Consider the following 12,781-nt stretch of genomic DNA (forward strand, 5'->3'; position numbering starts at 1 on the left):
TTTCCTTACTCGTCACCAACATCGTTTCACGCGGCCTTGGACATCTGGCGTCCTCCTCTCTTGTCTTTATATCCCTGGTCTGCAAAAGAGGCTCTCAATCTCTCGCCATCGCCAGTCTGCACTCGTTGAGATCCGCCTCATCGTCCCGAATCCGAGATAGCCTCACACTCATCGTTGGTCCAATACAACCTTGAACACGCAAGCCTAAGGTGACCTCGAGAGTATTTCCTTTTTCAAGATGCCTGCAGCGATAGGTTCACAGTCGAGCTCCCTCGAATCCATCCTCCACGTCCTACAGCAATCTCTCAGTCATGGCGATTCCTCCCATGCGCAATCACAATTACAAAAGGCGAAACTAGCTCTTCTACAACAAAATGCCTTGATCCCGTCACAGCAAACCCCTGCTCCTACTCTGGCAACAGCTCGGTCGATCTTGGAAGTGGGTGCGCTTCTGTCCATCCGTTCAAGAGATCCAGGTTCCTTCATCAGATACTACTCCCAACTACAACCATTCTACGACTATCCAGGCCTTCAACAATCGCCTTCACGAGAGAGATCAAAGATCACAGGGCTCTATCTACTGCTTTTATTGAGTCAGGGCGACTATGCTGGCTTCCACACGCTTCTTGAATCTCTGATCGTTGCGGAAGGTGCGAATGGAGGATCGTCAGTGGAGGAAGATCAATTCATAAAATATCCCGTCGAGCTGGAACGGAGTCTGATGGAGGGAAGCTACGATCAGGTATGGAGGAAAACAAATGGTCGAGACGTGCCTGGCGAGGAATTTGCCCTGTTTTCTGACGTAAGTTTGATTGAACGAGGCGATCCGCAAACAGTACGATTGCTAACTTCCTGAATCCAGATTCTCATCAACACCATCCGTCTTGAAATCGCCTCATGCGCAGCACGCTCATATCCCTCATTACCTATAGCCTCAGCGAAGAACCTGCTCTTCCTGGATTCCGAAGGCGCGGTCACGGAGTTTGCTAATGACCAGGGCTGGAGTCTAGAAGAAGGGCGAATCTATTTCCCTGTTCCGGAGGACGCGAAGAAGGCTGAAGACGGCGACCAGAAGGAAGTCATCAATCACATGGTCGGGTACGCCAGAGAACTGGAGATGATTGTATAATCTGCCCAACCAACGCCTGCCCATTGATCCATGGAGTTATAGGGAGGCAGCGTCCTCTGGGAGATCAACACTTGTACTCATAGAACACATAGCTTGGCGTGGTGTTACAAGATCACAGGGTTCAGCCGGGCTACAAGGGCATAGAGTTTGTTTGCATGGGATGGATTTTCTCATTTCGAGTCTTCTCCTATGATAGACAATCCTATCTGCATGAATACCTATTCAGAAAGCAAGTGATGATGCCGATCATTCTGCTTTCCATCATCGCCTTGTGACTGCTGTTCTGTCGTACGCCGGTTCATTTCTTCAGTTTTCCAAGCTCGTCCGCCGCAATGGCTGACATTTGCGCCTCGACCTTTCTGGCCGGTTTCCACCATCCAAGTACGTTCAGTGTTTCCTCAACGCCTTGTGTCGTCTGAGCACGGAGGAGGGATTCAATTCTCGTGCTGTATGTGTGTGTCTGTGCATCAATCATGCTTTCCAAGCAGCCAAGTGTCGTGATTTCATCCAGTTATATGCGCATTTCCAATCTCCAGCTCTTAAGGTCTCTCTCATTCAAAGGCACCGATCATTCACTAATATGGAATGCGATTGAATCCCGGCTTCGCGGCGCGATCTGACTTCTCCCCACGCTCGATGGGCTTCAACTGTGCACAGCCCTTGAGACGATCGACGAAGGTCCAGGTGCAGATTTTGCAGTCGTAGAAACTGGCACTGACGATGGTGTATGTGGGACCCAGGGCAGGCTCGTCTTTGTGGGGGCGACTGGTCTTCCGAACGGCCTTGTAGCTGAACTTGGGGTACAGGGATGGCGGAGGCTCGAGGCGCGCGTCGCAGCAGTACACCATGCTCTCGTGGTCGCCGCGGAATCTCACGAGCTCGGTCATGCTCCACTTGCACTCGGAGGCGACGGTGCCGCGCACGGCGGTCACACGTAGGATCATGGCGCCTGCGTGGGACAGCGAGACGAGGAGGAGGATGTGGTGTTCGAGCTTGCCGCCGAAGTGCTTGGTGCGCAGGTTGGTGTGTTCCTCTTCGTTCTCCAGGAGTTTGATCTCGCCATCTTCGGTCGTCAGTGTATTGTATTCGTCCATGATCTTGAGTCTCCACACGGCGCCCGCGAATTTTGGGGACGTCTTGACTAGCACGGCTCGTTTCGTCAACACGTCCATCTCGAAGATGCGGAGCTGTTCGTCGTAGCTGCCTGTCAGGAAAGGCATGATCAATTTGATGCCGTGATTGCCATCGTCGAGGGGCTGGTGCATTTTGGCAAGCGGGAGGACTGCAACGACGCCGGATTCGTGGCTGCGACTGTCTCTCCAGGAGTCCACCTTCATGGTGGGGAATTCGTCAAAGATGTAAGATGGCGATGTTGTGTTTCCCAGGTCGATTGACGTCGCGATCAGTGCTTCGTCGTCGCCACCACTGAAGATGATGCGATAGGTGCTCTCACGGGTGGTGCGAAGAACAGCAGAGGCGACAGTCCAGGCTTCGAGGTTGCGCTTGTGCTTGTGCACGTGGTAATTTGTAGGCTCGAGATTAGCAACGGGTTTGGCTAGGCGGTGGTCGAAGATGTCGTGGATGGCCGGAACATCAGCGGTGACAACACTAGTGTCTCCGAAGGATGTACAATAGACCAAGCTAAGTCGGTGAAAATCGTCAATGCCTTGGATGCCGTGGTTGCTGATGTCTGGGATCCAGTTGAATTGTGTGATTGATGGCTCCAATCCGTGCTCGTCTGGATCTGCCACCTTGACAACTCCCAGAGGAAGTAATTTGGTGACCACCCGTCGGCCGAGGACATCGCCTTGTTTGACAAAGCGAAAGAAGTGCATGTAACCAGTGCTGGTTGCAGCCGCGAAGATTGAGGGATCGGTTGGATGGAAGCGGATATCGAGAATTGCACATTTGAAAACGAGCTTGTCAAGAGTTGGCGGCAACATGCCGGAGTATCGAGGGGCCCATTTCGGCGACACCAGCATGACTTGGATCGTCCCACGGCGCATCTGAGCATCGTACTCGCGTGGTTCGCCCACGGAGAGGAGGTGGTAGGTGCCGATGACCATGTACTCAGGATGCAATGGTGATATTGCGACAGTGTCCACTTCGTCATTGACCTTGCGGGAGATGAACTGTGGCTCGGCCTCTTCCATGCTGTGGGTGACAGGTTGAGCAGCTGCCATTTTGGCTTTATATTCCAGGTAATTCTGCATGACGCCTCTTAGCTTCTGCATGGATTCGGCAATGGGGACGGGCTTCATGAGGGACAACAGGATGCGAAGGAAGGCCGTAGGACAGCTGGTGAAGGGAAAAAGGCAAGAGTTTGAGGACTCTGTTTGTTTGTTTGGGATGGATATGGGTTTGTCAAAGGCTTACCAAATGGTCAGATCTGCAAATGAAGCGGATCTGAGCTGTCGACAGGGTGTCTTCCTGGTGTACCCGTCAGGCAGGTTCACCATGTCGGCGCCGAGATCAGAAGCTCGGCGTTCCAGAGGAGTCAACGACGACGGTCTCTCTTCTTAGTTATATATAGGCTCGCACCCAAAGGGTGGGCACGAACGTCGGAACTTACTGTTGAGGTTTTCAGAGTTCATTGTTTTATAAAAAATAAACGTGTGAGATTAGTGGGGTGCGAACACTGTTAGTGCTTTTCTTGGAAGTGAATTCACACGGTATTCATTTAATTGAATGACAAAGCACAGAATTAACAGTGAATTATGTGATAGATTGTTCTTTGAGATGTGCAAAAGCCAGAATTGAAGATTTTCAGCGGGACTTTACGAGGCTGAGTATTGGCTCTACAGTTTGTGTACTCCACCGTAGATAATCGCCCCCTTTCAAGTTGTCAAAACTGGTCCAAGCACTTCTTGCATGGTAAATATACAGGGACTGACTGCGATCCGACAGCAAACGTGGTCTGTCTCAGTCCACTAGACGTAGTGGCCGCTTATGTCCTCTCGTCATGTCTTGTACCCATTGCAATAGGAATTGATCGTCATCACTTTTCCAATTGTCTGTTGCATATATTGCTCTTTGGCATGGGATGCTGCGATTTGCGCACTGAGATCAACTTTTGGTTTGGTGTCGAATGTCAAGAAGCACCACAGTGGGCTTGTAGCTGGCCATGTCTTCGGTCTCTTTAAAAGCACACCGTGTAAGTCCTCAAGGCCTGACGTGTTGAACAGTCCTAGATCTAAGTCTTTGGCGATGGAGTTCCGACGTATTGCGGAAGGCAGCGAATTTTGTCGTGAGCCCTCGACGTTCTTCAGCAGGTTTTCAATTACATCAAGTCGTGGTTCAAAGACACTCCGGTCGGCCTTCTTCCAGACCAAATGCCCTTCGTCAGTACGACACTCATTCGTGGCGATGCAGTATATGTCCTGCGAGATTGCGGCAGCCGCACAGGCTTTGCCTTTTAAGTTGTCGAAGCTTGCAAGTGCTGGCGAAAGGCAATCACAATCGTGGACTCTCCAATACACCAGGTTGAACTGCTTGGACTCTGCTATAGCGGCGAGGATTGCCAATTTACGTACCGCTGATTGATTGCACATAATGCACCAAAAGCTGCAGATAATTTGCCAGCTTGTCTCCACAAGACGATGTTGACATAATAGAAGTGTGGCGACTGGTTCATCATCTTCGAGGTCAGAAGCACTCTGTGATGGAGGGTCGTGAACCAACTGAGAAACTGTCGTCAAGCGCGTGAGTACATCCTAGAGATAGCTCGCTGCCTCTTGTAGACAATCGAAGCCTTCAAGAGAGCTAAGGAGCTCTAGCAAGATAGACTCATCATACGGAATGTCGAGATTCTTCCATCGAACTACTTTCGAGCCATCAGTGCTACGCACAACTCTTTGTCCCTCAAGATCATTGCCATCGGACTTGTTTAAATTTTCAACTTCGGCAAACAAGGTTTTTGGGATGTCACCTTGCATCTTCTCAACATCCGAATCTTTATTCTCAATGATCGGGCCAATCTTTGGGTTCCTTTGGAAAACCTCTGGTACAGCGCTTGGCGGTCGCGATGATCGGAACACAAGAGGATTTGGCAGAATGGATTGTCCGCGTACTGAACGACTTCCTTGAACACTGTTCCAGGGGGAGGAGAATCTCGTGACGTGAATCCCTTGAGACATCTGAGAACTCCTTTTCGATGAACATCTCTGGCCCAACCGCAAATCAAATCAATTATGAGCAGCAGTTGGAGTGCTTGATCGGACTGTTGGAGATATCCGTGCCAACAATCGACCACAGTCTGAACTTCTTAGTGCCATCAGGGTTACCAGAGCTGAAGATTGAGTATTCACAGTATGGTGGCCGGCCATGAAGGCTAAATATAGACGCCATTGATCACTCACACAAAACCGGAGAACCACACAAGGGGATCCAAAAGCTGGTTTGACTCCCGTTCAGGGTCTAGATGGAGTTTAAGGCACGTGCGAATACTCAAGGCAGTCTGACGTTCGATTTGTTCGAAACCCGACCCAGACTTCTCAGATTTTGCCTCTATCAGCGGGAAAGGGAACAAAGTGTGAGCGCCCTTGTACGGACTGGAACGTGTCAAGCGATCCCTGAAACGCACAAAGGAACTTGTCATACTCAAACCGTATGCGCGATCAGGCCTCTGATGTTTTTGATCTAGGGATTCGTCTTTCCAACCACCTCTCTATGCATCACACACTCATCTGATTTGTTTGAAAATATTGACGGCTGGATGTGGTTTACTCTATTCGAAATCAGAACAGGACCCTGCTTATCAAAGTGAAAAATACTCACTGTACTGTATCGGCTCTTTCTGCAGCGGTGCAACGACAAAGTTTCCTGCTAGCATTTCATCGCAGCAGACAGGAGGCGGCGACCGTATCACTAGGTAGAGCGATATGCTGCGGCAACCACAAGTAATTGCCACATAGTTGGCTTTTATTCATGGAATGTTAGCCAAAGACGTCCACAACCATTTGCTCACGTACCAGCGAAATCAAACCCATCTAAGCGATCGATAATCAAGCTAGCGACGTTATTGATCCAGCCAATTTCGTTGTCTTCCTCTCTTCTACACCGAGCAGCATTTGCTTGGATCTTTCTTACCAGCAGTTTCTTCTGATTCGCGTCGCTGATGTCAGGATGCCCTTTTGGTGGGTATCTGGCGAATTTAGTGGCACTTATCTCCGTGATTTGGTCAAAAACTCCTTTGCAGGGCCATCCTTCACTCTCCCAGTCAGTTGCTGCGACAGGCGTGCGTAAGATCCTCCCTTTATTTTCTTGAGACTATGTCTGAGGGCCAGCCAGGAATCTTCCTCAGTCCTGGTATGACGTGCCTGTCCCATTTTTATATCCCCCCTACCACTCCATGTTCAAACGGCAAACTCTATGGAGAGTGGTAAGAATGGACCACATCAAGGGATCCGTACAGGAGATGATACAGCCTATTCAGGGGGAGATGTTTAATCATGTGACATCTAAGCCTACACCTGAATGCTACCTAAGTTTTCGTTCCTGCGAGCTCCAATTCGAAGTGGTCGTTAGGGAGACATGGGACACCCCGGCATTATCATCCAGGGACAAGTGTTGCTCTGCGGCCTCTACTCCAATAATAATAAGGCGTGGCCAAGTGTGCTACTCTTGCAATACATATCTCAATCATTTGTACCGTGGTTACTGCAGAAGTATAATATCATGCTTCTGTCGGGAAAGCAATGAGCCGACGCTGCATTTATCGGGACGACGCCCACATATTTAGATATCGATCGACACATCTGCGAAGCTTATTGATTCTAGTAAATTGATATATATATATACCCACCGAGGATTCTTCAGTGTATTGTTGAGAATCGTTTTGATTCCCTAACACTTCTGGACTCCGAGATTGATTGCCTTGAGAATGAAATCAAAGGTGGCAGATTCCCAGTTCTCGATGGTGATGGCGATAATTCTTGCAACTATGACCCCCTGAGTATATAATCATCTGTCAGCCTCGCCACTTGGGCTCTTCATGTTGACTGTTGGCTTCTGATGTGGAGGGTTCGCCGATACCCGCATCCAGTAGTCCCGCATATACATGGGCTCAATGTTGATTCTTCTGGCACGCCTAATTGAACTCTTATCGAAAGACTGCCTGTACAGGAGTCCGCATCAATAATGTCCTCCGAGGTATTCTCCTCCATATCTTGGGTGCTGTGCTACCGTACAAAGTCAGCATCACTAGTCATATTGTAAATTGTTCTGAACTTCACCTCATTTCCTGGGGCACTAAAATCCGTCGTTGTGCTGCTCGTTATGATCTCAATTGTGGAGGAACCGCTATGATCCTTCACAATTTCTTCGATGGTGGCCTCAACGGTAGGCATCTCCTCCTCGATTATTGCGTGGACATCTTGGCCAAAAGACATGCTTAGGCTCGCAAATCCTTCCCGATTACTTTTGGTGTTGTTTGTGACAGTGGAAGCTGCTAACGCGTCACGTTGCTTGACAGCCTCCTTATATCTGCGGTTGAGGATCTTGTTCCGCTCTTTCAAGAGTATTCTGCCAACAATCAGCAAGTTGAGCACTCCCAGAGGCTGAAGCAGATGCTCACATTTCTTGGACAAGATACTTCGGTATTTGTTGCCCGTTTTTCTCCAACTCCTCTAGGATCTTCAGTTGGATGTTGGCACTGAACATGTTAAAAAGAAGACCAACATCCAGCTTTGTGGTGTTGAGATTGACCATCAAATTCTTGATTTCTCGCTCGTCGCCGGTGACCCAGTTGATTTTTGCAATTGTTCGCTTGATCCATGGATACTTGCGGTTCCCAATGGGTTTTAATTTCCTGAGGATCGGTCGGATTTCTCGAATACTCGCCTCCATTACTCTTTTCAGCCTTGCTACCGCTCTTTTCGTCTTCCTGCTTCTCGCGAATGCGATTTTCCTTTCTTCTACGTCGCGTGCCGTCTTACAGAACATCGTCAGGGTGTCCGAAATCTCTTCGATCAAGGTGCCAAAGCGTTGTGCTTCTATGGGTGCTCTTCGAAATGATTTGTAGTATCTTTTGCTCATTTTGGAGAACTCCACTGCCAGAGGTAAGATTCCTGCAATGGCGATTCCAAGTTCCATCTTTAGACTCCTTGATGTGACGTCTTATTAGCGAAGAGGTCATGAGACTCTAAGCCTTGTAGATGGTGCGCACAGTATATAGATAGTACCACGAAAACAAAGCTTGAGAGGAACAATGGTAGATTCCATGACATTCCGTCCCTCGCGTGTTAACAGTTGCAAGAAACCATCAAGAAGTCGAATGGCCAATGATGTAGGCTTGAATCGCAAAGCCATCTTCATCACATGAGAACTGGTGTTCACCGGTCATTGAAAGGCCATCGTACTGGTTGAAATATATGCAGGTTCCAAATCGGTAGGGTTTGATGTCGAGTCGTGAGTCCCGTGCGGGCCGAAGCGAGGTTTACAAAAGTCCCTCCTAAGGCTCGGCGTTCGAATCAAGTGTGAAACTCGCTGGGAGTCGTTGGAGGTGCTGACCAGAAGATGTGCACTCGCTAATTATGCAGCTGGAACGTAATGAATGGTAGAATGGGTTTCCATCGTCCGTCTGATTTCGATCGGTGTTGGCTATGATTTCAAACGATATGTCGTCCGGACGGGGTTCTTAATGGTCTCTCCGGACAAGAGCAGAGCAAGATTTGACGTTTGATCTCTAAATTGGGGAGCGTCGATCTTCTAGAGGGCAGCCTTATATTTTCATTCGTGAGCTTTTGTCCCTGTATCCAAGTGTTAAGAGATTTCGAGTTGCCTCCAGCGTCCTATTAACTATGGCATCGAAAGTCAAGGCTCGTATGAAGCTTCGATGCTACTGATTAGGTTTTTGTCGACGAATTGGTACGCAAATGCGAGTCACAAGGCTTTGCAGTGACTGTGACCCGATGTGAACATAGCTGAGGCCTGCTCGTACTTTTTAGCCGTCCGATAATTATTGAGGACAAGGTGGAAAATGATCGGTTGCTGAACTGCCCGTAAGGGGACTACCCTCGGAGCACGTTCCCCTTGTCTTCGGCTGCCTCTGCGCACTGCTCAAAGCTGGTATTGGCATACGACTGTGGCAGCTATCCAGTGTCGTACCAGAACAAAATCCTGCTCTTACAATCTAACACAATGAGAGCTTAGCTAGACTTGATCAGAGGCAACTCAGAACTCAATAATCCTAGTTGTCGACCCCTGAGTACTTTGAGCACATTGCTCCGTACGAAGTACGGATTATTATTCCTGTCTTGGTCGTGAGTCGCTTCCGATCGAGCTTGTCGTTTTCAATATCACACCTGGCCACAAAGAGATGATCGAGATAGGGAATTCAGATATCAAGAATCGACAAGCGAGGACATGGTGTTTTTGACAATTCGATTGGAGGGAGGAATGGATACGCCAGGGCTCGGGCCCAGATCCGAACCCAACATATTTGCCTAGTACTCAGTAGTGCAGAAGCTGAGGGAGGTAGGAGTGGAGAATCGTCAACAGTTGAAGCCGTTGTTTCCACACAATTAGGGTTTTCGAGTCTTCAGCTTTGCAGTTGATCACCAAGGCCGGTGCTGCCCAGGGTGAGCCATAATAAGCTGGAAGCGAGATTACTCGATGCATCTTTGCCTGCATCAGCCTCGAGCGAAAACTCACAGCTCCCTTTACGAACCTACTATCAACATTGGGGACTGGCGACGGATGAAGACACCATTCTTTTGTGTCCAGAACCCTCCACATGCTCCTCCTCCGTCCTCCATGAATCCACGGACGGGAGGTGGCGAGGAGTTTAGTCTGACCTCGCGCCACAAGTGTTTCTCCCGCGTTTCCGCCCACTGGTAGCGAATCCATTTTAAGACGATGTTCCCGGGGAAGAGCCCATTGTTTCCGTCATCAGCATTTCGTTGGCTACCTCCAGTATCTAGACTTTGACGACTTGGCAGTCTAGCGATTCAAGTTGGCAGATCCGCGGCGCCGCTGGACCCGACACGGGGGATTCGGGAGGCTAGAGGGGATTCAACCTCGCTCCGCAATATTCGCCTAGATCTCGCTTCCCCAGGGCCCCTGATTTGAGAGGGTCGCCCCGTCTAATTCTTGCTGAATCAAGGGCACCCCTTCCTATTAATCTGTTCTGTCCCAGGTAAAATGAACGACGATCGTCTTCTTCATCTTCAACTTTGCTATAGACTATCGCCAAGTTGTCGAGCATCAATGTATTTGTATAACGGGAACTGAGAGCTTGTGGGACAAAACTGGGGCATCACCCTGTTTGGAGACGGACAACAGCACGTCACCCAACGATTTGACAGACGCGCAGCACAGGTGACCAACACGTAACCAGCACGTGTACGCACATCTGTTCCTCTAGTATGTCTTCCAAAGACGAAGGCTTGAAGTCGCGTTCTAGAGAGCCATTAACTCAACATGTTTCCTGTGTGGAGTTGGAACATCCGCCTGCTGGTGGGCAGGCCTTCCAGTCAGGCATGGCATACACAGGGGATCTGTCACAGCCACCCAGAAGAATCTCGGACGATGCTCGCGAAGGCATTGCCAAGGAGCGTAGGATGACCTTTCTTAGTGGTACTCGCATGTATCCGAGAGCCATTTTATGGTCTGCCCTGCTGTCCTTGACGATAGTAATGGAGGCATACGACAAGATGCTGGTAGGCGGCTTTCTTGCATCCCCGGCGTTTCGAGAACGATTTGGAACATCTATCATCGTGAAGCCCGATGGAACGACCACCCGCGACCTTACTGCAACGTGGCAGGCCGCTCTCATCTCTTCAGCCTTCTCGACCGAAACCATTGGATTACTGTTGAATGGGCTTCTGACAGATCGATATGGCTACCGGAAGGTTATGCTTGGTGCTTTGATTTTTCTGAATCTGTCGATATTCGTTGCTTTCTTTGCGACGAGCTTACCAATGCTCCTCGCTTCGCAGCTTCTCTTTGGTATGTATCCGCCCTCATGAAGATAACCATTTTCTTACGCATAATTTAGGCTTGCCATGGGGCATATTCCAAACATTGTCTGCGACTTATGCTGCTGAGGTTTTACCTGTCGCCCTGCGGACTTATCTCCTTGCAAATGTCAACATGTGTTGGCTCATCGGCCAGGTAATCGGAATGGGGACTATTCATGCCTGGATCAAAAGCAACTCGGAGTGGGCGTACCGTGTCCCTTTCGCTATACAATGGGCTTGGAGCATCCCACTCCTGGCTGTGCTTTGCCTTTGCCCTGAAGGTCCCTGGTGGCTAGTAAGGCATGATCGCGTTGATGACGCTCGCCACTCACTCGAACGCCTGACACGGAAGAGCAGTAGTGAGCTCGATGTCAACCAGGTCATATCTGTGATGAAATACACCGACAATATCGAGAAGCAATTGAACCAGTCAGGCAACTCATACCTAGACTGCTTCAAAGGCACCAACTTGAGGCGTACTGAAATTGCTGGCATGGTCTGGCTCACCCAAGCTTTCTGTGGGGGGACCCTGATGGGCTATGCTCCTTACTTTTACGAGCAAGCCGGATTTCCTGTGGCAAAGTCCTTTTCACTCACCACTGGAATGTTTGCACTGGGTATCGTGGGCAACATGATAGCCTGGTTCTTACTCCGTTGGTTTGGACGCCGGACACTCTACTTGGTGGGTGAGCTCAGCCTGGTCTTGATCCTTATGGTTGGAGGCATTGTCAGTGTGGTTCCGATACAAGCCGAGGTTGCATACTGGACCCTGGGCTCGTTCCTTTTGGCTTTCACACTCTGTTATAATCTCACCATCGGCCCGGTGTGTTACGTCTTGGTGGCCGAAGTACCCTCAACTCGCCTACGGGTGAAAACCGTCGTACTAGCGAGAATCGCCTTTAATCTGGCCTCGATAGTGAACAACCAGCTGATCCCCAGAATGCTGAACGGCGGAGCTTGGAATCTCAAGGGCCGGGCTTGTTGGCCATTGGCCGGAATGGCGTTCTTGTGTTTCATTTGGATTTACTTTCGTCTCCCGGAGACAAAGGATCTTACGTATGTTGAGCTGGATATTCTGTTTGACAACAAAGCACCAACACCAAAATTCAGGGAAGTAAAGGTGAACCTGGAGTCGCGCGGTTATCTAAGTTTGAACAGGCAGGAACAGTCTGCTGGCATATGGCACGGGTGGTTGGGATACTCGTAGACAACTGTAATAGTACACAAGGTTACCTTTAAGATATGAATGACGAATATTTATGCAAGTCGGTTGTTGGAAATGCAAATCTCCACAGAGTTTGCATGTTGTTGGAGGGCTATGTACGATATCAGCTATAAGTACCCGAGTATGAAATTGTATCAGACGTCAACAGTTTGTGACATAGGTATTTCTCAAACCAAGTCGGCAATGGCAGCCTTGTTTGTGAGCAATCAATACCCTGGTTCAATGGTCATGGGGGCAAAGGTCTTGGTGTTTCAGCCTCGCACCAGACGATGGCTGCCTTGATCTCTACGCGAGGTAATTATTTTTCCTTTCTGGACGCAGCTTCCTTTCATTCTACCTAGCTATCCACTCGTCATTTACCTAGGTGCCCTGTCAGAACTTTTGCACTAAAATGCGACGCCGAGATGTACTAGTATCTGTCTGCGGTTGACTATGCTTTGAATCGCCTGTTATGAGGTACCAACCTTT

General features: G+C 49.3%; 4 protein-coding genes across 4 annotated transcripts; 2 read left to right on the top strand and 2 right to left on the bottom strand.

The window, feature by feature from the left end:
* Nucleotides 1–238: 238 nt before the first annotated feature.
* Nucleotides 239–1,129, top strand: LTR84_011570 (uncharacterized protein; the record flags this gene model as incomplete). The annotated part of the gene is made up of 2 exons (XM_064855099.1): nt 239–802; nt 863–1,129. 2 exons carry the CDS (start codon nt 239–241, stop codon nt 1,127–1,129), a joined length of 831 nt encoding a protein of 276 aa, XP_064708688.1.
* Nucleotides 1,130–1,704: 575 nt separating this feature from the next.
* On the bottom strand, nt 1,705–3,390 carry LTR84_011571 (uncharacterized protein; the record flags this gene model as incomplete). The annotated part of the gene is made up of 1 exon (XM_064855100.1): nt 1,705–3,390. One exon carries the CDS (start codon nt 3,388–3,390, stop codon nt 1,705–1,707), a length of 1,686 nt encoding a protein of 561 aa, XP_064708689.1.
* A 3,918-nt stretch (nt 3,391–7,308) lies between these two features.
* On the bottom strand, nt 7,309–8,221 carry LTR84_011572 (uncharacterized protein; the record flags this gene model as incomplete). Its single annotated transcript, XM_064855101.1, has 2 exons — nt 7,309–7,651; nt 7,704–8,221. The coding sequence occupies 2 exons, from the start codon at nt 8,219–8,221 to the stop codon at nt 7,309–7,311; spliced, it is 861 nt and encodes a 286-aa protein (XP_064708690.1).
* A 2,273-nt stretch (nt 8,222–10,494) lies between these two features.
* Nucleotides 10,495–12,295, top strand: LTR84_011573 (uncharacterized protein; the record flags this gene model as incomplete). The annotated part of the gene is made up of 2 exons (XM_064855102.1): nt 10,495–11,077; nt 11,127–12,295. The coding sequence occupies 2 exons, from the start codon at nt 10,495–10,497 to the stop codon at nt 12,293–12,295; spliced, it is 1,752 nt and encodes a 583-aa protein (XP_064708691.1).
* Between the last annotated feature and the right edge of the window lie 486 nt (nt 12,296–12,781).

This window comes from Exophiala bonariae (genome assembly GCF_035927105.1).
Source record: "Exophiala bonariae strain CCFEE 5792 chromosome Unknown scaffold_6, whole genome shotgun sequence".
Lineage (NCBI taxonomy): Eukaryota > Fungi > Ascomycota > Eurotiomycetes > Chaetothyriales > Herpotrichiellaceae > Exophiala > Exophiala bonariae.